Here is a 25,523-nt window from a genome sequence, read left to right on the forward strand (position 1 = left end):
GATTTTTTTCCCTGTTTTCCAGTACATTATATGGTAAAATCAATGGAGGAATTCAAAATTACCCCTAAAATGAGCTTGCATGTGGCTATATTGACTAAAAAATGAAAAAGTTCTCTGGCAAGAAGGGGAGCAAAAAAAATTAAAACGCAAAAATGGAAAATGGCAAGGTGGTGGAGGGGTTAAACATCCCACAATTTTTGGTATACCACTCATTTACAGACCTGTGTATAAAGTGAACTACGTTATGTGCACCAAGGTTGCGCCATAATTTGTTCCATGGCAATTGACTATATACAGTACATACCTTGTGTATATTCTGCTCTTGCACATATATGTTACTATTACCTCTACACGTGGTCCCTATAAGGAGGTGTAAGCCAGCACAATAGTAGGGCTGTAGGATAGTAAGTAGCGTGATATTTATGGATAGTGTTACATTGTGGTATAAGCAGTAAACCATCCACTAATGCGATTGCTTGTGACTCTAGGCAATATATCATATAAATCAGGTTACTGAATAGTTTACTTGTCTGTTTGCAGTTCTTACTCTTATATCCGAATGGACAATGACAGACTTTGCTTACATGTGTGGAGCTACTGGGAGGACCACAGCTGGAGGCTGTACAATAGTAACTGGATAGTAAAGATTGCTGAGCGTCTGGTAAGGAAAACAATTCCCAGCATCACACCCTCCTTTATACACTTCAATCTGTGAACTGAACTGCTTATATAAAAAAAGAAACTATTAGGCCGGGGTCACACTAGAGAGAAATAAGGACGAGGGAGAGGAGCAAAAACAACGGATTGCACACGGACCAATGTTTCTCTGTGGGGCAGCCGTATATTTCTCGGCCGTATTTTACGGGCTGAGAAGCGTATTCCTCCAAAAATACACCGATGAAAGTCTATGGGGGCGAGAAAAATACGGATTACACATGGACCATGCGTGTGACTTGCAAGAAATACGCAGAGGTGTTTTATAGAAAAGCCGGTAATTCAGTGCGATGCACAGTAAAATCACACTGACAGAATAGAATAGATGAAATAAATGTCTAGACATAGTATATATATATATATATATATATATATATATATATATATATATATATATATATACTGTGTATATATATATATATATATATATATATATATATATATATATATGTCATTGACAAACATATATATAAATATATTTATATTTAATACAGAGCTAGATAGCCTAAAAGCCGGTAATTCAATTGCCGGCTTTTGCTATCTCCTTATCAAAACCTTTCGGCCAACACAATAATGTGTATGGTGAGCTCCGGACAATTTTTTGTCACTGGAGATATTGATGTCCAATTTTGGGTTGCCAATCCTTTTTTTCTTCCGGATGTAAGCCAGAACCCAGGAGCACTTGTCCGAACAAGCACTCCTGTGTATGGGAGAAGCGGCTCAGATGGCTGCATCGTTCAACCGACATCCATATCATGTGTATGGCGCTGTTACATGCCACATTTACAAATCACAGCCAATGTGATTGGCTGAAAGCAGGAAGCTCTATATTATTATGTTTAGTGATTGATATGTATATCACCCAATATACATAGTGAGCAAACACATTTCAGTCAGGTGTCCTTAGACATTGCAATGATAAAAGACATCTGTCTGAAGCATTTTTGCCAGCCAGGTCTCGGCCCTGGATTTGCACCTTTTTTAATTTTTATCACAATAAAGAGTATTTTTTAATGAAGATTCAGATGCTGGAACCCCTTTTCCTTCCATTATGTGATTTTCCTTGTGGCACAGCACGTTCCACTGCATTGTTCCTTCATAATTGGGTGAGCTGATCCTTCCTATTTTTATATACACGTTAGATAGTTTTCTTATCCCCCAATTATAAGCATGCATGGTCCATTCTGCCCAGTGCACTCTTCTAATGTCTGATGCCATGCAGGCAAGGACTGGGCAGTTACATTTCAACTGCCCAGTGCTTTTTCTCTCAGGCTGTTAAAGGCGCTGTCCGCAATCCCTTTTCAATCCATATGTTTGCTCCTAGTGAAATAATAACACTTTAGGGCTCCTTCTCACTTGCGAGACATATGTCCGAGTCTCGCAGGTAAAATCCCTCCTCTGGCGCCGACACTCCAGAGCGGAGCGTGCAGCTCCATGTATTGCTGTGTGACCGCACGCTCCGCTCCCAAGTGCCAGCGCCAGAGGAGGGATTTAACCTGCGAGGCTCAGACGTATGTCTCGCAAGTGAGAAGGAGCCCTGATACTGGCTCCATTCCAGTTGTGTCGGCACTGGCTCTCCAACACTGCTGTCAATCATGGCCCGCTTCCCGCCTTTGGACGTATCACATACATCTGGATTGAGAACAGCAGCACTTACTATGTACGGATGTATGTGATTTCATCAAAGGCAAAGAGAATGAAGTCAGCGCTGATTGACAGCAGGGATCGTGTGACTTAAAGGGGTATTCCCATCTCCAAGATCCTATCCCAGTATGTAGTAGGTGTTATAATAATAATAATACTAGCAAATACCTCCAATTATAAATGAGGAATAGTTTTTCTGATTTGCCATGTTTCTTTCCTCCTCTGGAGGCATTTCAGGACCTTGGGTATCCATGGTTACGACCACTAGTAACTAACTGTCACTGTATAAGTGGTGGTAACCATGGATACCTAAGATCCTGCAATGTCTGCACATGAGGAAAGAGACATAGCGAATCAGAAAAACTATACTACATTTCTAATTGAAGGTATTTGCTAATATTATTATTATTGCTCCTACTACATATTGGGTAGAATCTTGGAGATGGGAATACCCCTTTAACAATGTTACAAGATCTCCAGGACAGCCAGAGCTGACACCACTGTAACAGCACTGACACCGGAGGTGAGTATGAGGCCACTCTCACACGTTCAGTATTTGGTCAGTATTTCACCTCAGTATTTATAAGCCAAAATAAGGAGTGGGTGAGAAATACAGAAGTGGTCACGTGTTTCTATTATAGTTTTCCTCTGATTACTCCACTCTTGGTTTTGGGTTACAAATACTGATGTAAAATACTGACCAAATACTGAACTGTGAATGTGGCCCCAGTGTTATTATTTTATTAGGACCAAACATAGGCATTGAAAAGGGGTTGTCTGTGTAGTGGACAAACCCTTTAACATCCCGAGAGAAAAAGCACTGGGCAGTTGAAATGTTACTGCCCAATACTTGTCTACCTGACATCTGGGATTGCAATAGTCAAGTGGCCTACATACGCATTAGGGATGGCCATCGTCACCAAAATCATCAGGTTCAGCCGACATACAGCTAATATGTATGGTCAAGTTACGTTTGTAATCATTCCTTGCAGGAAAATGGACTTGATGAGGTGGAGAAGTTGACAAGAAGACCAAAGTCAAATCCAGAAATTCGTCTAAAACAAGTTTTTGAAGAATTTGTTGCTGGTTGCAAGTACATGAATTTGTATTTTTATGAAATTGCCTAAATTGTAAATTTTACCCTGTTTTATGTACATTAGACTTTACCAAACAGTAACTAGTAACCAATATGAAAAAAATATCATAGCAAAATTATGTTGCTGCCCTTACACTTCATAATGTAAAAGTAACCCTGAATCCATAATTTCTCAACACCCATCCATATAAAATGTGCATATTTATATACATATACATATGTACAGTATATACAGTCATGACCAAAAGTGTTGGTACCCTTAAAATTGTTCCTTAAAAAGAAGCATTTATCCCAGAAAACTACTGCAATTACACATGGTTTGTTATACACATGTTTATTTCCTTCATGTGTATTGGAACGACACAAAAAAATGCGAAATAAAGGTTAATTGGGCATCATTTCACGGCAAAACCCCCCCAAAAGGCCAGACAAGATTGTTGGGTAAACAACTTTTTCACTATGTTGCCACAACTTTGTTTTTGGTTGTCCTGGGACCAGGGGCTCCTTCCTTGTCCCTAATACTTGGGGAACCCTAGCATACCCTGTTCCCTGAATTACTTCTGATGGTGAAGATGCCGGGGCCACGTACCTTGCCTTAGCTCCTGAATCAGTCTGTACCCTTCCCCTACCCAGGGACGAGGGAAGTAGCAGTGTACCATAATACACCAACCAGACTAACAAGGTAATATGAACAGAGATAAAGGAAACTACCAATCATATACAGGTCCTTCTCAAAAAATTAGCATATAGTGTTAAATTTCATTATTTACCATAATGTAATGATTACAATTAAACTTTCATATATTATAGATTCATTATCCACCAACTGAAATTTGTCAGGTCTTTTATTGTTTTAATACTGATGATTTTGGCATACAACTCCTGATAACCCAAAAAACCTGTCTCAATAAATTAGCATATCAAGAAAAGGTTCTCTAAATGACCTATTACCCTAATCTTCTGAATCAACTAATTAACTCTAAACACATGCAAAAGATACCTGAGGCTTTTAAAAACTCCCTGCCTGGTTCATTACTCAAAACCCCCATCATGGGTAAGACTAGCGACCTGACAGATGTCAAGAAGGCCATCATTGACACCCTCAAGCAAGAGGGTAAGACCCAGAAAGAAATTTCTCAACAAATAGGCTGTTCCCAGAGTGCTGTATCAAGGCACCTCAATGGTAAGTCTGTTGGAAGGAAACAATGTGGCAGAAAACGCTGTACAACGAGAAGAGGTGACCGGACCCTGAGGAAGATTGTGGAGAAGGACCGATTCCAGACCTTGGGGAACCTGAGGAAGCAGTGGACTGAGTCTGGTGTGCAGGAAATGGGCTACAGGTGCCGCATTCCCCAGGTAAAGCCACTTTTGAACCATAAACAGCGGCAGAAGCGCCTGACCTGGGCTACAGAGAAGCAGCACTGGACTGTTGCTAAGTGGTCCCAAGTACTTTTTTCTGATGAAAGCAAATTTTGCATGTCATTCGGAAATCAAGGTGCCAGAGTCTGGAGGAAGACTGGGGAGAAGGAAATGCCAAAATGCCTGAAGTCCAGTGTCAAGTACCCACAGTCAGTGATGGTGTGGGGTGCCATGTCAGCTGCTGGTGTTGGTCCACTGTGTTTCATCAAGGGCAGGGTCAATGCAGCTAGCTATCAGGAGATTTTGGAGCACTTCATGCTTCCATCGGCTGAAATGCTTTATGGAGATGAAGATTTCATTTTTCAGCACGACCTGGCACCTGCTCACAGTGCCAAAACCACTGGTAAATGGTTTACTGACCATGGTATTACTGTGCTCAATTGGCCTGCCAACTCTCCTGACCTGAACCCCATAGAGAATCTGTGGGATATTGTGAAGAGAAAGTTGAGAGACGCAAGACCCAACACTCTGGATGAGCTTAAGGCCGCTATTGAAGCATCCTGGGCCTCCATAACATCTCAGCAGTGTCACAGGCTGATTGCCTCCATGCCACGCCGCATTGAAGCAGTCATTTCTGCCAAAGGATTCCCGACCAAGTATTGAGTGCATAACTGAACATTATTATTTGATGGTTTTTTTGTTTGGTATTAAAAAACACTTTTATTTGATTGGTCGGGTGAAATATGCTAATTTATTGAGACAGGTTTTTTGGGTTATCAGGAGTTGTATGCCAAAATCATCAGTATTAAAACAATAAAAGACCTGACAAATTTCAGTTGGTGGATAATGAATCTATAATATATGAAAGTTTAATTGTAATCATTACATTATGGTAAATAATGAAATTTAACACTATATGCTAATTTTTTGAGAAGGACCTGTATATACTCACACAAACAACATAGGAATGGACTGAGGAGTGGAAGATGGGGTAAAACCAAAATAGAAGAAGAAGGGGAATTAGCACACACTCAAAACCTAGCAACAGTCACACATAAATCAACCAAAGGCTTTCTCAAATAACAACCACCAACCAAAAGCATCCAACCGTGCAGCAAAAGCTAACTCTTGACAATGAGTGCTTGCCACGGCCCGGATTATATAGGAAATGGGAGTGGCTGACAGTGCACAGCTGAGAGCTTTAGGCCATGTTCACACGATCCTTTTTTTGATCCTTTTTTTGATCCTTTTTTTTTCAGGTCCTGATTTGGAAAACCCGCAGTGCAAAACTGCACTGCTGATTTTCCTGCAGTTTCTTCTGCAGATTCCTCTGCGGGTTTTCAACAGCACTTTCCTATTGGTGCCTGTTGAAAACAGGAGCTGAATCCGCAGAAAGAAGTGACATGGTACTTCTTTTTTTCTGCAGGCAAATCCTCGCAGATTTGCCTGAGAAAAAAAGGATAGTGGGCACAGCGGTTTTTGTTTTCCATAGAGTAACATTGGACTGTACCCTGCATGGAAAAAGGACCTGAAAAAAAAAGGATCAAAAAAAGGATCATGTGAACATAGCCTATATGCAGAGAAGCTTCCAAGAACACTCAACTGAGCACTGCTAAAAGAAACCTGCACCATTTAATATGAAGGGGAACTGCTTTTAATCATTGCAGAAATAGGAAAAATCAGATGCTGCAGTCTTTTGGCCTCTTTCTGTCGTGGTAAACCCAGGACACATGTGATGCTCATTCAAACTCAGCTGTAGCAAGTAACAGGTGTGGGCAATATGAAAATCACACCTGAAACCAGATAAAAAGTGGATAAATTGACTTAATATTTGCATTGTGTGTTTGTGTGTCATACTAAGTATGGAGAACAGAAAGAGAAGAACACAACTATCTGAAGACTTGTGAACCATAATTGTTGAAAAATATCAGCAATCTCAAGGTTACAAGGCCATCTCCAGAGATGTTGATGTTTCTTTGTCCACGGTGTGTAACATAATCAAGAAGTTTACAACCCATGGCACTGTAGCTAATCTCCCTGGACGTGGACATTAGAGAAAAATAGATGAAAGGTTGCAACACAAGATAGTCCAAATGGTGGATATAATTAGCCCCAACCAAGTTCCAAAGAAATTCAAACTATCCTACAGGTTCAGGGAGCATCAGTGTCAGTGCAAACTATCTGTTGACATTTGAATGAAATAAAATGCTATGGCAGGGGACCCAGAAGGACCCCACTGCTGACACACAGACACAATAAAGCTAGACTGCAGTTTGCAAAACTGTACGTGAGTAATCCAAAATTCTTTTGGGAAAGTGTCTTGTAGACAGATGACACCAAGATAGAGCATTTTGGTAAAGCACATCATGCTACTGTTTACCAAAAATGGAATGAGGCCTACAAAGACAAGAACACAGTACCTACAGTCAAATATGGTGGAGTTTCAAAGATGCTTTGGGGTTGTTTTGCTGCCTCTGACACTGGATACCTTGACTTTGTGCAATGCATTATGAAATCTGAAGATCAGCAAAGGATTTTGGGTTGCAATGTCGTGCCCAGTGTCACCTGGGTTTGTGTCCTAGGTCATGGGTCTTCCAGCAGGACAATAACACCAAATATACTTCAAGAAGCACCCAGAAATTAATGGAAACAAAGCACAGGAGAGTTCTGAAGTGGCCACCAATGAGTCCAGATTTAAATCCCATTGAACACCTGTGGAGACATCTTACAATTGCTGTTGAGAGAAGACAGCCTTCAAATATGAGAGACCTGGAGCAGTTCAGGTTGTCCAAGAAGAGTTGTCCAAAATTCCATATGAGAGGTGGAAGAAGTTTGTTGATGGTTATAGAAAGAGATTTCAGTTATTTATTCCAAAGGATGTGCAACCAAATATTAAGTTGAGGGCGCCGACAATTTTGTTTGGGTTGGGGATTTTGTGTGAAATGTTGTCCAATTTGCCTTTTTTTCTCTGTTTTTTTTGTTGTTGTTCCAACACCCACAAAAAAAATAAACATGTATATAACAAAATATGTGTAACTGTAATAATTTTCTGGGTGCAAATCTCCCTCTGCTGCTGCTATGGTTGCATTTTGTTAGGAAATAGACACTAATATAATCAGTACAATACTGGACAAATATAGACACCAATATCATTATAATGATTTATATCATGATATCATGATATATTTTACTGCACAGTAACAAAAGAAGAAGAGAGACAAATACATTCATATTCCTTCTACACATTATAAATCTAGAAACATTTAAAAGGTCACAATTTATTTATTACCACATTTCGTTTTACAAACGCCATACATTATTTCATATATCTCCCAGACCTGATGAGCTTATTTAAAAAATCTATGTCAGACTGGCTGTATAATCCTGGTAATAAAATGAACATTACATAAGTCCTGGCAGAGATAGAGAGAGCTCATGAGTCTAAGTCTAGTCTCCACCAACCAATCCAGCCTGATTGACAGCTGCAGCTTGCACTGAGCAGTGTGAGATGCTCAGATGCAGAGGAGGGACAGTGCTGACTAGCCAATCAGGCTCGGTGGGCAGTGATAGAGTTTCAACTGTCAAGACAAATAATACAGCCCTTTCTGACATGAATTTTCAAAATAAGTACACCAGTTTTGTCAGGTCTAAGTGATCTATCTAATAATGTACACGGTTTTTACTATGAAATCTGGTAAAAAAATCCACTCTAGGTTCAAGTTTCAACTAGGATGTTTCAGGGGGTCGCTGAGCACTATTGATTTGGTGATGATTAGCTTACACTTGTGCTGCAGACATTGACTAAATGGCTAGATGTGATATGTATAGATGTGATGACTAATGTTGTGGTCACTGTGCTATTTGCAGGCAATTCTCTCTCAGTGCTGGGAAGAAAACCATGGCTCGACCAAACAACCTTGATCAATGCAGGACAAAATCTCTTACCCACAACATTGTAAGTCTGCTTCAGGCAAAAAAAGAATTTCTGCTTTCTATAAAGTGGACAACCAAACCAAAAAGGAGTTTTACCATTAGATCCAATTGATACTGCACTTTAAGAACTCTGCTGCTAACTCAGCTCTATTTCTGGTATTTCTTACATGACGCCTTTCAGGGCACTAGAATAACATGAGATCCTCATAGACTCCATCATCACACGAAATAAATCGGGCACCTGGAGAAGAGTCATCTGTGCAGCTTGTCCCTGCTTGGCACGGCTTGATTTGCAAATGAATCCATGCTAGGAGAAGCAAGTGGGAGGTTACCCAGTGGACCCTTCTCCTTTTGCTAGTACTCTTGTTTTTGTGCCCCTCTTGTTTTTAACCCCTTCACGACCAGAGGCATTTCCGTTTTTGCGTTTTCATTTTTCACTTCCCTCCTTCCCAGAGCCATAACTTTTTTATTTTTCCATCAATATGGCTATGTGAGGGCTTATTTTTTGCAAGACAAGTTGTGCTTTTGAACAACACCATTGGTTTTACCATGTCATGTACTAGAAAACGGGGAAAAAATTCCAAGTACGGTGAAACTGCAAAAAAGTGCAATGCCACAGGTTTTTTTTTACCATGTTCACTGAATGTTAAAATTCACCTGCTATGACCGCATATGGCCAAAATTGGGGTTTTCCCGGCAAACCAACTCCTCCACCCACCAACCTGTACCAAAACAAAACATCCCCCCAACACTTATTAAGAATAAAGCGCAGCACATTAATTTCTTTGGATAAATCGGCCACAGCGGCCAGTTTATTAACAAGCAATAACATGAATAACAACATGTATAAAATTACATATGCAAAAACTTGAGAGGAGGGTTCTTGGAGCTGAAAGATCTGGCTCACAATAGGCAACAAGCCACCAAAAATTGAACTAACACCTTTTTACCCTCAGCCGTATCCACCAGCTCGAGGGCACCATGTAACCCGTTTTGGGCAAATAAACTCCAAAGCTCCCGAGGTCAATTCCCCATCCAGAGCCCATAATCAAAAGCCAGATCAACCCCCATAAAAACATTGTCAACTCCAAGAACCCCACCCCCCACCAACTTGCCACTGTGACAATGCATCAAACGCCACATACCCAAGTAGCGAATTGCAACCCCCCAATTTCGCAGCCATGGGTCCATAAGGAACCATTCCATATCAAAAAGAGGAAGGGTGGGTGGGCTTCACACTCCAACTCCCAGTGGGATATGACCTCTTTTCCCGCACTTTCTTCCTTGAATCCCGCCCCTCCATCCTACTAACCCGCCCCCCCATCCTACCAACCCGCCCCCATCCTTAAACCAATCCCCATCCCCTTATTTATTTTTCCTTAAAATGAAAACCCTCCCCTTGGCAACGCAGTCATGGGGGGCTTCCATTTAGCCTGGCCAATTCCTGCCCCCCTGCTTTATGATTCTCCTGGTCATTATGAGTTCACAGAAACCAAACATGTCTAGATTCTTTTTTATTTAAGTGGTGAAAAAAAATCCAAAGTTTGGTAAAAAAAAAAAAAAGGCACCGTTTTTCGAGACCTGTAGCGTCTCCATTTTTCGTGATCTGCGGCTGGCTGAGGACTTACAGGTCCTTCTCAAAAAATTAGCATATAGTGTTAAATTTCATTATTTACCATAATGTAATGATTACAATTAAACTTTCATATATTATAGATTCATTATCCACCAACTGAAATTTGTCAGGTCTTTTATTGTTTTAATACTGATGATTTTGGCATACAACTCCTGATAACCCCAAAAACCTGTCTCAATAAATTAGCATATCAAGAAAAGGTTCTCTAAATGACCTATTACCCTAATCTTCTGAATCAACTAATTAACTCTAAACACATGCAAAAGATACGTGAGGCTTTTAAAAACTCCCTGCCTGGTTCATTACTCAAAACCCCCATCATGGGTAAGACTAGCGACCTGACAGATGTCAAGAAGGCCATCATTGACACCCTCAAGCAAGAGGGTAAGACCCAGAAAGAAATTTCTCAACAAATAGGCTGTTCCCAGAGTGCTGTATCAAGGCACCTCAATGGTAAGTCTGTTGGAAGGAAACAATGTGGCAGAAAACGCTGTACAACGAGAAGAGGTGACCGGACCCTGAGGAAGATTGTGGAGAAGGACCGATTCCAGACCTTGGGGAACCTGAGGAAGCAGTGGACTGAGTCTGGTGTGGAAACATCCAGAGCCACCGTGCACAGGCGTGTGCAGGAAATGGGCTACAGGTGCCGCATTCCCCAGGTAAAGCCACTTTTGAACCATAAACAGCGGCAGAAGCGCCTGACCTGGGCTACAGAGAAGCAGCACTGGACTGTTGCTAAGTGGTCCCAAGTACTTTTTTCTGATGAAAGCAAATTTTGCATGTCATTCGGAAATCAAGGTGCCAGAGTCTGGAGGAAGACTGGGGAGAAGGAAATGCCAAAATGCCTGAAGTCCAGTGTCAAGTACCCACAGTCAGTGATGGTGTGGGGTGCCATGTCAGCTGCTGGTGTTGGTCCACTGTGTTTCATCAAGGGCAGGGTCAATGGAGCTAGCTATCAGGAGATTTTGGAGCACTTCATGCTTCCATCGGCTGAAATGCTTTATGGAGATGAAGATTTCATTTTTCAGCACGACCTGGCACCTGCTCACAGTGCCAAAACCACTGGTAAATGGTTTACTGACCATGGTATTACTGTGCTCAATTGGCCTGCCAACTCTCCTGACCTGAACCCCATAGAGAATCTGTGGGATATTGTGAAGAGAAAGTTGAGAGACGCAAGACCCAACACTCTGGATGAGCTTAAGGCCGCTATTGAAGCATCCTGGGCCTCCATAACATCTCAGCAGTGTCACAGGCTGATTGCCTCCATGCCACGCCGCATTGAAGCAGTCATTTCTGCCAAAGGATTCCCGACCAAGTATTGAGTGCATAACTGAACATTATTATTTGATGGTTTTTTTGTTTGGTATTAAAAAACACTTTTATTTGATTGGTCGGGTGAAATATGCTAATTTATTGAGACAGGTTTTTTGGGTTATCAGGAGTTGTATGCCAAAATCATCAGTATTAAAACAATAAAAGACCTGACAAATTTCAGTTGGTGGATAATGAATCTATAATATATGAAAGTTTAATTGTAATCATTACATTATGGTAAATAATGAAATTTAACACTATATGCTAATTTTTTGAGAAGGACCTGTATTTTTTTACACGCCGAGCTGACGTTTTTATTGATAGCATTTTGGTTTATATATGATATTTTGGTCCCGTTATTGCATTTTATTGCAATGTAAGGGCGACCAAAAAAAATGTAATTCTGACGGTTTTAAATTTTTTCTCGTTACGCCGTTTATCAATCGGGTAAATTCTTTATTAATATTGATAGATCGGGCAATTGTGAACACAGCGGTACCAAATATGTACATATTGATTTTTTTATTGTTCTATTTTGAACGGGGCGAAAGGGGGATGATTTAAGCTTTTATATATTTTTTAAATTTTTTTTATATTTTTTAAAAACATTTTTTTTTACATGCTTCAATATTCTCCATGGGAGACTAGAACCTGCAGGTGTCTGATCGGCTCTAGTACATACAGGCAATGATCAGATTGCTTGTATGTAGCAGAAATGCTCACTTGCTATGAGCGCCAATCATTGGGCTGCGCTCATAGCAATCTGGCATGACAGCCATAGAGTTCTGCTTCAGACCTGTGGTTGTCATGCCGACCCATCGGTGACCCGCGATCATGTGACGAGGTCAACGATGGGATTTACTATGCGCTTTTGGTAAGCACAATTTAAAGGCCACTGTAAGAAATTGACAGCGGTATTTAACTAGTTAACAGCTTCGGGAGGATGGCAATTTCACCCACGGCTGTTGTGGGCACATGTCAGCTGTATATATATATATCACAGTTTTTGACCTGTACGGTATCAAGATGCGACCGTCCAGGCTGAGAACCACCGGTCACTGAACTGCTGCGAGCACAGCCTCAGTGACCGGTGGTGACATTATTGTGGTTACCTCCGGTCACTGAGGCTGCGTTCCCAGCTGGGCTGAACTGCGGTGACCTCAGTGAGATCTCTGCCAGCACTGTGAGAGAAACCAGCTGTGAGTTTTGCCTGACTGATTATCAAAAATACAGGGGAACCCACGCCGTTTTTTTTTCTTCAAAAATTACTTATTTACAGCGCATGAGTCAACTAATGAATACTCCAATCATCCTCTGCTATTTCTGGGATTTCAGTCCAGTGGGCAGTCCTATCAGTGACTGACAGCTGTGTCAGTGTGCACACTTGTAGAAAGACAGCTGTCAGTCACTGATAGGACTGCCCACTGGACTGAAAATCCCAGAAAGGGAAGCGATTTAATTGATGAAAACGCAGATTATACTGAATCTTTTCTCACAAAACAATATATCAGTTTTCTCAGCTCCTCCTGCTCTGTAACAAGCTGCCTAGTGTGTTTTTAAGTGTGTTTTTACCATGCAATTTTTCACATAAATCCAATCACTAATATAAACTGTGCCATTCCTTATTCCATTATACTTTCTCTCTTCAGATCCTCTATGCTAAACAGGCCATAAGAGCCAGTCGGAAACTGACCAAGCACAATGTGAAGGAGAAGATTAATGATGCCAGGAAAATTCTAACAAAAGTTCGATTCTTGGCTAAAATGGTGTGTTTAGCCTTTAAGTAGTAGAAGTGTGTCCTAGCTTTGAACTGCTGGCTTTCAATGAACCTTTAGTGTACTGAACGATGTGCGTGCCCATGAGAGTTTGCGTAGAGATTTGCTCATATTGATTGTACACAGCAGTGGAATATTTGTACAGGCGTATAACCAATCGTTGGGATTGTAGTTTTAAAGGTTTGTAAGCTTTTCAAAATGCATGAATTATGAGCGTTCGTGGGAAACAAAGATGTGTTTGTCAAATGCCCTTTTAATTTAAAGTCAAATTTCCTAATATAATGTAATCATTAGAATGTATGCAATTGAATAATAATTAGCAAGGTTGTGAGAAATCTTAATACACACATACTGGTGACCGATTTTTAGGACTAATTTTCACTCAAGATCAATGGGGGGAGTCGACACTTGACACCGTCTCTGGGTACTGCAACTCAGCTCTTATTCACTTTAATAGGTGCCGGAGATGTAGTACCCAAAAATTACCACTACACTGGTTATGGAGCTGTTCAGGCTCTGTACACGGTTTACAGCTGATTGGTCGGGATGCCAGACGCCCACCGATCCCAGGGATAGGTAATTGATATCACAATCCTAGACAGCCCCTTTAATTTTCTGATATTTGTCCTGTAGGACAGTGAGATAGCATGCACAGTATGTCTCCAGTGTTGAATGTGAAGACATAATGTGATTTCTTTGATTTACAGCCGCAGTGCACTCTTCCGGATGTACTCATATGGATGTACAGCAATAACAAGCGAGTGGCATATGCACGAATCCCAGCACAAAACATCCTCTACTCTGTGGTAGAAGAGGAGAAAGGGAAGGACTGCGGCAAGATCTCTACAGTATATTTCAAGGTGAAAAATACCTTTTTTTGATATTTTCATGTTCTATAACTGTTTTTTTATTGAGGCATACCCCGATATAGACACAGAAGTAAAACAGAACATCTTGAAGCTGGCACCGCCAATAGATGGCGAATATAAGCTTTATACATTATATATTTATCTCAATAATAAAACAATTTTTTTTACCTCTATTAACGCTATTTGCCTCTAGTTGTAGGGTCAATCGGCAGGAAAATTGCATTTAAACCCTGTGTAGCCGGCTTACTGAAAGTGAGGCTACAGGGAGAAAATTTGTTTTTTTTTCACCCTGTTGCCACTCGCTTCCAGTTATTGGGGCGGTGCAGGGAACAATCACTTCTCACTCACTACCACTCCCCTGCATTTTGATTGACAGCTGGCTCTGCACACATTTATCCCACAAACTCTGCAGAATGAGCAGTCAATCTTTGTGCAGTGGGGAGTGATTACAGCGGCAATCATGTAGTGAATGATGACTTTCAGAATGTAGGGGAACAACTACCCCCTCCCACTCTGATCTGCTCTCTACTGTCTTCACGGCCGTCCAGTTTGTAATAGTCTTATGCTCAATCTGCATCCTTTTTCCCTTAAGGGAGCAACTTTTCCACTATCTCCTTTACTTATCCCTTCTGTCTCTGATGCTCTGGAACTCTCGCCCGGGGCACTGTCTTTGTCTTAGTACTATGTCCCAACTAGGTCCGTTCCGTCTGTGAGTTATACACTCTGGGCCGTACTGTTAGGTGTCCTGACCATGGGCCAGTCTTCAATCATTCTCTCTATTCTTTCAGTTTATTCTCTTCTGCTTCTCTGCTGTCCTCTGTGTCTCCCTTCTTTCTTACTAGGGACACTCAACTCATGAAGCACTGCTCACATTAGACCTTAGGTCTTTTCTCTATGCACCTTTGGCCCTTTCTGACGTTCTAACATGATGTTGTCTCTCCCCCTTCTGCTTAGCCCCTCACACTCTGGGCTAGTCCCAAACTTAACTGCAACTGTCCGTTAACTACCTATTACTGGGCAGAATACAATACCAATGTAGCGCCCCCACTGCCGCAGGGCCGGTACCGGGCCTCTGAGTCTCTGCTCTGGGGTTGTCACGGTGGCTAGACCCGGTCCGTGACCCTGCTGAGGGGCGTACAGTAATAGATGTAGATAGTGATGGTGGTGCGGTGCAGTAAATAACGAGGACACCAGGTTGCAGTCTCTTTACCTCTTTACTGAAGGTCTCTGGGTCCTCCGTCCGGAATACGGTTCACCAGGCTGCGCAAGTCCAGCCGGTCCAATGGCACCTCCAGAGTTCTCCTTGCAGGTGGAAATCTGCGCCTTCCTGCTAGCGCTATGTGTTGTGGTCCTCCCCTGCTGTGCTTACGGGATAGTCCCCACAACTGTTGTGTCTGTTTCTCGTGTTCCCTCACAACTCGATTAGATGATCTTCTGCTAATCTTCCGTCCCTCCCAGGTGTTATGGTTGGGACGCACCCGTATGACGGGTAGGCTCGGAGCTCTTCCGGGACCCTAGAGTCGCCCCTCTCCACAGGTTGTCCCCTATGTCTGCGTAGGTGATTTAAGTGAGACAGCCCGCCTGTAACTGACTGTCCTGCCGTTGGTTTGAAGTATGGCTTAGAGCTCTGTACCTCCTCAGCGTTCCGGCCGCCGGTTGTTTACGCCTCAGTAGGATGTTGCCTCGATCTTACAGCACGACTCCTACTGGTATTCTCCCTGTTGCGTTGATCTCGTTTCTCACTCAGCACAATAAATCTCGCTTCTTGTCCTTTCTTAGGGCACCGCCGCTATGAAGTGCAGGCGTGGTCCCGTAGCTTTCTCTCTGTTTGCCAGGCCTCTGTCAGGATCCCACCCCTGACAGGGACCCTACCGAATCTTCCCCTGCAACACCCTCTGCCACAAGGTGTTGCCTGGTTCCAACCCAGTCAGCGTTCTCCCTAACTTCCTGCCTGACCCCCAGTTTTACCAGTATGTGAGGAGTGGCCTAATGAATAGTACCCTTAGCTCCCCCTGGAGGCCCGACTGTGAAATGTATTGGTGTATGTGATACCTGGTCAGATGAACTCCTTCAGTGCCATCAGACGTACCATAGCCCCCCATAGCGGCGGAGCCACAGTACTGCAACGACCAGGACTCTGGGGCGCTGCACTCCCCCCCGGTTAAATCCAGTACTCCTGGACTGGGAAGAAAACAACAATACATGTCAGCAAAAAGACATACAATTTTTGTGAGTGCAATAACAATAAGCATATTTGAACAGAGCTTCCCTTTATGGGAGGTGAGGACACTTGAACGTTACAAATATGGTTAAATACTTTTAAATAACTTTCCTTACCCAACCGGGTATTCTACTAAGTGCAAAATTTTTAAACATTAATTTAACATTGCCTTTAAGGATGTACACTCTGAATCCACTAAAGACCTTCTTATAACACATTATAAGGCTTAAGCAACTGTGCTACATTCTCCTACTTTACGTCTGCAGGACCGCCTGTCCTAATGGCTCCAGACCTACTGCCTCTCCTTTCTGTTACAGGACCGCTCCATTCTGCCCGAGCCTACTGTCCTTCCACCTCTATACACAGTATAGAACATGTTTTTCTTTCAGTTTGAGATCACTGAGCCATCTCTGTATGGCTCCTAGGAGGACTCACTAACTAACCCCGTACGGGTTCACTTTCTGTCCTCATTCTCTAACACATTATCAAACATTTCTTACAATCAACTAGTTAGTTACATTTAACTTTCACATATCAACATCATCAATACTTTCTTTTTCAAGACATTATTGCCATTCAACCATCTTAAGGCAACACTGTTCATAAGTGCAGGATGTGAACATCCCCTTTAAGAGGGGACCAAGTCTCTATGAGGTAGTGCAACTTCTCAAGCTGCTAGTCCGTATGCAGCAAAGACTCCAATGCAGGTTCCAAGAACCGTATCTTCGCAAAGAGTCCGTCTTTATGTAAAACCAGTAGAGAGCACCTTTAAGAAGGTGCAAACTATATACAAGGAGTTTGTATCATGCATTGTTCATGATTCAGCAGTTCTTGATAACTTGTGCAAATGTAGAAAACAAACAAAAACAATAGGGATCCCGGGTCAACAAAGGGATCCCTTTAAGAGTTAACCCTGGACGGGTTTAGCAGCAACGTAGCAGAAAACAAACAGTTTGAAGAACTATTTACATATTCAGAGTTTTAAGATCTTACTCTTATGGTGCAGAAGGTGGTTTCCTACCCCCAGCCGATGCAGCACCTGTGCTGGTAATTGGTCTCTCAGGTGCCATCAGATCAGCCGGTGTCTGGATTTGAAGGCTAATCCTGCTTGCAAGCTTGGCGGCTGCTACAAGGCGGACGGTGGTGATAGTAACGAGATCTGTCAAATCAGGATCAATCGGGGTCGCGGCAACAGGCGACGCAACCTCAGGCTCACACCGGTGGACGTTCCGAGCGCACCATCCTTGTGCATTCCGGTGGCGAGTGTAGGTTACCTGATCCCCCCTTTGCAATGGGTCACCATCTCAACTGCAGCAGGGAGTTTTTACGTTGTAACTAGTAACGAAGACGTCAGCTGGTAGTCCCGGTTCCTGTATGGAGCCCCAACCCCTCTTCGGGTGGAAGGCTAGCACAGTCCCCCGCTTTACCACGTCTTTCCTGTTGTGCGCAGGCTTCCTGCGTTGCGTTTGCGGTTCTGTTTCATCTCGGTTTTTCCAGTGTTGGATCAGACATTGTTTATACTGTTCCCAAGTGAGCACAGCAAGGGTGAGGCTCTCCCCCGGAGCTCCATACGGCTCGTTCCAGGGGGTGTCCCACCGGAGGATCACCCCGTCTGGGCCCACATCTATGGGTTCCCCCATCTTGGTCGGTAGGGGAGGTACCAGCTTCCCCATCACTTTGGGGGTGAGGACCACCCGTTCTACCGTAAAGGCGCGGTTATTGTTGCTGGGGTGAGGAGCGGTCACAGGAGCGGGATCGGTCAGGGGAACCGGATCGGTCGGGAGAGCAGAATCGGCCGGGGGAGTAGGGGTGCCGTCCATACCTGCGCCTGATGTGATTCCACCGATGTCGATCGGTCCCGTTGACGAGGACACTGGAATCGGCTGCAGCCCGGACCGCGGCTCTTCCGGAGTGGCCTCTTGATGTGGCTCCTCCCTCCATGGCTCCGTGGCTGGGATAGGTAGACTCGGCTCCTCCACTGGCGGCTCCCAGGAGTTCAGGTCCTTCACGGGCGGTGGACGCGAGTCCGTCTCTGATGGGTGAGAGCAAGCCGGAATCACCTCGCCGTTGCTCGGGCACTTGCTGCTCATCGTCGCTGTCTGGCATTCGGCGACAACGCATGCACCTGGCTCTGCCATTTCTCCGAGGTTGAGCTCCTTCGTCACCTCGTTCCCGCCGTTGCAAATCAGGGGGCGGTTCTCCTCTGCTGCTGGGTAGGTCGTCCTCTCGCAGCAGGAGTCGGAGGGGGCGGTCGCTACTTCTGGCGCCGCTTTGGTAGTCTCCTCCCATGGCACGCCCTTCTTCCTCTGTGCTCCCTGTGGCGCTGCAATGGCGGCGGCTTTTGGCGGGAACTTTTGGCGGTAAATGGCAACACACAGTCTTTGCAATAAATCACAGTCCAAGTATAATAAATCACAGTTCCAAGACACACATGACCTGATTCTTCAGGCTTAAGTAGATCCTGTTCGTGACGCCAAGTTGTAGCGCCCCCACTGCCGCAGGGCCGAGGGGTACCCGGTACCGGGCCTCTGAGTCTCTGCTCTGGGGTTGTCACGGTGGCTAGACCCGGTCCGTGACCCTGCTGAGGGGCGTACAGTAATAGATGTAGATAGTGATGGTGGTGCGGTGCAGTAAATAACGAGGACACCAGGTTGCAGTCTCTTTACCTCTTTACTGAAGGTCTCTGGGTCCTCCGTCCGCAATACGGTTCACCAGGCTGCGCAAGTCCGGCCGGTCCAATGGCACCTCCAGAGTTCTCCTTGCAGGTGGAAATCTGCGCCTTCCTGCTAGCGCTATGTGTTGTGGTCCTCCCCTGCTGTGCTTACGGGATAGTCCCCACAACTGTTGTGTCTGTTTCTCGTGTTCCCTCACAACTCGATTAGATGATCTTCTGCTAATCTTCCGTCCCTCCCAGGTGTTATGGTTGGGACGCACCCGTATGACGGGTAGGCTCGGAGCTCTTCCGGGACCCTAGAGTCGCCCCTCTCCACAGGTTGCCCCCTATGTCTGCGTAGGTGATTTAAGTGAGACAGCCCGCCTGTGACTGACTGTCCTGCCGTTGGTTTGAAGTATGGCTTAGAGCTCTGTACCTCCTCGGCGTTCCGGCCGCCGGTTGTTTACGCCTCAGTAGGATGTTGCCTCGATCTTACAGCACGACTCCTACTGGTATTCTCCCTGTTGCGTTGATCTCGTTTCTCACTCAGCACAATAAATCTCGCTTCTTGTCCTTTCTTAGGGCACAGCCGCTATGAAGTGCAGGCGCGGTCCCGTAGCTTTCTCTCTGTTTGCCAGGCCTCTGTCAGGATCCCAGCCCTGACAGGGACCCTACCGAATCTTCCCCTGCAACACCCTCTGCCACAAGGTGTTGCCTGGTTCCAACCCAGTCAGCGTTCTCCCTAACTTCCTGCCTGACCCCCAGTTTTACCAGTATGTGAGGAGTGGCCTAATGAATAGTACCCTTAGCTCCCCCTGGAGGCCCGACTGTGAAATGTATTGGTGTATGTGATACCTGGTCAGATGAACTCCTTCAGTGCCATCAGACGTACCATAGCCCCCCATAGCGGCGGAGCCACAGTACTGCAACGACCAGGACTCTGGGGCGCTGCACCAACACCATAATGCACTTCACTGGTCACATTACACATCAAAATACTTTTGCAACAATATACGTGTTCTTCAAGGTGTATTATGAGGTTCCGCAGCAACTGAGGTGTGTATTATGAGGTTACGCAGCAGCTGAGGTGTGTATTATGAGGTTCAGCAGCAGCTGAGGTGTGTATTATGAGATTCAGCAGCAGTCTGTATTATCCACAATGCATTATATATTTTTCTGTGGATTTCAAAATCTTTGACTTTTTTTCATAAGCCTGGAGTCACATTAGCGATTTTAAAATTGATCTGATTTTGTTCCTGCAAAGTTGGACGAGTGTAATGCGAGTGTCATGCATTTTTCATGCTAGTACAATCCAAGTTTTCACACATAGCATTCGATTTACATTTGAATGCAGTGCAATTGCTATGCGATTTTAACATGAGCTTTTACATAGAGAAATTCTCTAAGTCATTTACACATCATTTTCAAAGGAAATATTCTTCAAAACACATAAACACATGCACATACATACAGTATACAGGTCCTTCTCAAAAAATTAGCATATAGTGTTAAATTTCATTATTTACCATAATGTAATGATTACAATTAAACTTTCATATATTATAGATTCATTATCCACCAACTGAAATTTGTCAGGTCTTTTATTGTTTTAATACTGATGATTTTGGCCTACAACTCCTGATAACCCAAAAAACCTGTCTCAATAAATTAGCATATCAAGAAAAGGTTCTCTAAACGACCTATTACCCTAATCTTCTGAATCAACTAATTAACTCTAAACACATGCAAAAGATACCTGAGGCTTTTAAAAACTCCCTGCCTGGTTCATTACTCAAAACCCCCATCATGGGTAAGACTAGCGACCTGACAGATGTCAAGAAGGCCATCTTTGACACACTCAAGCAAGAGGGTAAGACCCAGAAAGAAATTTCTCAACAAATAGGCTGTTCCCAGAGTGCTGTATCAAGGCACCTCAATGGTAAGTCTGTTGGAAGGAAACAATGTGGCAGAAAACGCTGTACAACGAGAAGAGGTGACCGGACCCTGAGGAAGATTGTGGAGAAGGACCGATTCCAGACCTTGGGGAACCTGAGGAAGCAGTGGACTGAGTCTGGTGTGGAAACATCCAGAGCCACCGTGCACAGACGTGTGCAGGAAATGGGCTACAGGTGCCGCATTCCCCAGGTAAAGCCACTTTTGAACCATAAACAGCGGCAGAAGCGCCTGACCTGGGCTACAGAGAAGCAGCACTGGACTGTTGCTAAGTGGTCCCAAGTACTTTTTTCTGATGAAAGCAAATTTTGCATGTCATTCGGAAATCAAGGTGCCAGAGTCTGGAGGAAGACTGGGGAGAAGGAAATGCCAAAATGCCTGAAGTCCAGTGTCAAGTACCCAGTCAGTGATGGTGTGGGGTGCCATGTCAGCTGCTGGTGTTGGTCCACTGTGTTTCATCAAGGGCAGGGTCAATGCAGCTAGCTATCAGGAGATTTTGGAGCACTTCATGCTTCCTGGCACCTGCTCACAGTGCCAAAACCACTGGTAAATGGTTTACTGACCATGGTATTACTGTGCTCAATTGGCCTGCCAACTCTCCTGACCTGAACCCCATAGAGAATCTGTGGGATATTGTGAAGAGAAAGTTGAGAGACGCAAGACCCAACACTCTGGATGAGCTTAAGGCCGCTATTGAAGCATCCTGGGCCTCCATAACATCTCAGCAGTGTCACAGGCTGATTGCCTCCATGCCACGCCGCATTGAAGCAGTCATTTCTGCCAAAGGATTCCCGACCAAGTATTGAGTGCATAACTGAACATTATTATTTGATGGTTTTTTTGTTTGTTATTAAAAAACACTTTTATTTGATTGGACGGGTGAAATATGCTAATTTATTGAGACAGGTTTTTTGGGTTATCAGGAGTTGTAGGCCAAAATCATCAGTATTAAAACCATAAAAGACCTGACAAATTTCAGTTGGTGGATAATGAATCTATAATATATGAAAGTTTAATTGTAATCATTACATTATGGTAAATAATGAAATTTAACACTATATGCTAATTTTTTGAGAAGGACCTGTATATAGAGAGAGAGCGAGCAAAAGATAAGAAGAGCTATCAATTCATCTGCCGCGTACAGCAAGATCACAGAGTGTCAGGTTAAAATAGAATAGATAGAATAGATATATACACACAGCATAGATAGATATAAAGATGTCACTGATATATACTGTATATAGGAGATAGAATAAAAGCCGGCATTTCATCTGCAGCGTACAGCAAGATCACAGTGTGACAGGTTACAATAGAATACATAGAATAGATATATACACATAGCATAGATAGATATAAAGATGTCACTGATATATATATATATATATATATATATAGGAGATAGAATAAAAGCCGGCAATTCATCTGCCGTGTACAGTAAAATACAGCAGGAGCCAACAGGATGGAATAAATGGATTACATACAGTAAATACATATAGAATAGAGAGATACTGTATATACAGTAGATGTCAGTAACAAATGCAATTAGTACAGTGTGTGGGCAGATTACTGTACATGTATTTAATTATTTAAGATTATTTTTCTGAAAAAATGGTGTGGGCTCCCGCTTGATTTTCTTAACCAGCAGAGGGAAAGCTGACAGCTGGGGGCACATGTTTATAGCCTAGGAGGAAGGTAAAACCCATGGAGCGTCCCAGGCTTACAGCTGTATACTTAGCCTTTACTGGATATTAGAATGGGGGACCCCCAAAAAATGACATGGGGTCCCCTATAATTAATAACCAGCAAAGGCTAAGCAGGCAGCTGTGGTCTGATATTAATAGCATAGGAAGGAGCCATGAATACTGCCCCCTAGGCTAACAACATCAGCTCTCAGCCACCCCAGAAAAGGCGCATCTCTAAGATGTGCCAATTTTGGCTCTTAGCTTCTCTCTTCCCACTTGCCCTGTAGCCGTTTTCCCTCTGCTGGTTTAGAAAATTATGCAGGAGCCCACTTTCACTTTTTTTCAGAAAAATAATCTTTTAATAATTAAATACATGTACAGTAAGCTGCACATATACTGTACTAATTGTATGTGTCACTGACATCTATATATACCTTATATACTCGAGTATAAGCCGATCCGAGTATAAGCCGACCCCCTAATTTTGCCACAATCAACTGGGAAAACTTGTTGACTCGAGTATAAGCCTAGGGTGGGAAATGCTGCAGCTACTAATAAATAAATAAAAAATAGATATCAATAAAAGTAAAATTAATTGAGACATCAGTAGGTAAAATGTTTTTGAATATCCATATTGAATCAGGAGCCCCATATAATGCTCCATACAGTTCATGATGGGCCCCATAAGATGCTCCATACAAAAATATGCCCCATATAATGCTGCATAAAGGTTAATGATGGCACCATAAGATGCTCCATGCAAATTATGCCCCATATAATGCTGCACAAAGGTTAATGATGGCCCCATAACATGCTGCATATTAAAATATGCCCCATATAATGCTGCACAAAGGTTAATGATGGCCCCATAAGTTACTCCACATTAAAATATGCCCCATATAATGCTCCATAGTCCATACAGTTCATGATGGGCCCCATAAGATGCTCCATATTAAAATATGCCCCATATAATGCTGCACAAAGGATAATAATGGCCCCATAAGATGCTCCATAGAAAAATATGCCCCGTATAATGCTGCATAGAGGTTGATTATGGCCCCATAAGATGCTCCATATTAAAATATGCCCCATATAATGCTCCTCAAAGGATAATGATGGCCCCATAAGATGCTCCATACAAAAATATGCCTCTTATAATGCTGAATAAAAGTTAATGGTGGCCCCATAAGATGTTCCATATTAAAATATGCCGCATATAATGCTCCATAAAGGTTAATGATGGCCCCATAAGATGCTCCATATTAAGATTTGCCCCATATAATGCTGCACAATGGTTAATGATGGCCCCATAAGATGCTCCATATTAAAATATGCCCCATATAATACTGCACAAAGGATAATGATGGCCCCATAAGATACTCAATACAAAAATTATGCCAAATATAATGCTGCACAAAGGTTAATGATGGCCCCATAAGATGCTCCACATTAAAATATGCCCCATATAATGCTGCACAAAGAATAATGATGGCCCCATAAGATGCTCCATACAATGCTGCATAAAGGTTAATGGTGGCCCCATAAGATGCTCCATATTAAAATATGCCCCATATAACGCTGCACAAAAGTTAATGATGGCCCCATAAGATGCTCCTTATTAAAATATGCCCCATATAATGCTGCTGCTGTGATAAAAAAAAAATTACATACTCGCCTCTCTTTGCTGCCCGCTGCTTCTCAGCGTCGCCGGCTCTCTGCAGTGATTGTTCAGGCAGAGGGTGCGCACTAACCACGTCATCGCGCCCTCTGACCTGAATGTCACAGCCAGAGGACCCGGAAGACACAGCGCGGCGGTGGAACCAGGACAGGTGAATATCGCATGGCTCACCCTCCCCCAGTCCTACTCCCCCTCTCCTGGCTCTGCATGCCTATGGCAGTGGAGATGCGTGCATATTCATTACTTTAATGACTGGTACCATGTGACTGCTCAGCACGGGAAGGAAGACAGGAAGAGAGATGCTGGTGCCCAAGATGCAGGGACTGATATGCAGCGATGACACCAGGAGGGTGAGTATGATGTCTTCTACTCCCCCACCCCCCCTGGCAATGACTCGTGTATAAGCCGAGAAGGGCGTTTTCAGCATAAAAAAATGTGCTGAATATCTCGGCTTATATACGAGTATATACGGTATATCTATTCTATGTGTATTTACTGTATGTAATCCATCTCTTCTATCCTGTCGGCTCCTGCTGTGATTTTACAGTACACGGCAGAAGAATTACCGACTTTTCTTCTGTCTATCTTCTATATGTAATGTAAATACACACACACATATATACTGTATATATAGATATGGATAGAATGGAATAGATAAAATAGATATATACACATAGAATACATATATATATATATATATATATATATATATATATATGTGTATATATATATATATATATATATATAGATGTCAGTGACACACATATACAGTATATATACAACCCCTGGCAAACATTATGTAATCACCGGCCTTGGAGGATGTTCATTCAGTTGTTTAATTTTGTAGAAAAAAAGCAGATCACAGTCATGGCACAAAACTAAAGTCATTTCAAATGGCAACTTTCTGGCTTTAGGAAACACTAAAAGAAATCAAGAAGAAAAAATGTGGTAGTCAGTAATGGTTACTTTTTTTAACCAAGTATAGGGAAAAAT

The 25,523-nt window shown here is 43.1% G+C and overlaps 1 protein-coding gene across 1 annotated transcript in view; it reads left to right on the forward strand.

The window, feature by feature from the left end:
* LOC143765342 (fer-1-like protein 4) overlaps nucleotides 1-25,523 on the forward strand; it is a 301,433-nt gene that overhangs the window by 119,861 nt on the left and 156,049 nt on the right. Inside the window, exons 18-22 of the mRNA XM_077251904.1 lie at nucleotides 541-661; nucleotides 3,351-3,451; nucleotides 8,681-8,768; nucleotides 13,349-13,465; nucleotides 14,182-14,334. Of these exons, the coding sequence (XP_077108019.1) occupies nucleotides 541-661; nucleotides 3,351-3,451; nucleotides 8,681-8,768; nucleotides 13,349-13,465; nucleotides 14,182-14,334 (580 nt within the window). The remainder of the gene's footprint in view (nucleotides 1-540; nucleotides 662-3,350; nucleotides 3,452-8,680; nucleotides 8,769-13,348; nucleotides 13,466-14,181; nucleotides 14,335-25,523) is intronic.

This window comes from Ranitomeya variabilis, chromosome 4 (assembly GCF_051348905.1).
Source record: "Ranitomeya variabilis isolate aRanVar5 chromosome 4, aRanVar5.hap1, whole genome shotgun sequence".
Lineage (NCBI taxonomy): Eukaryota > Metazoa > Chordata > Amphibia > Anura > Dendrobatidae > Ranitomeya > Ranitomeya variabilis.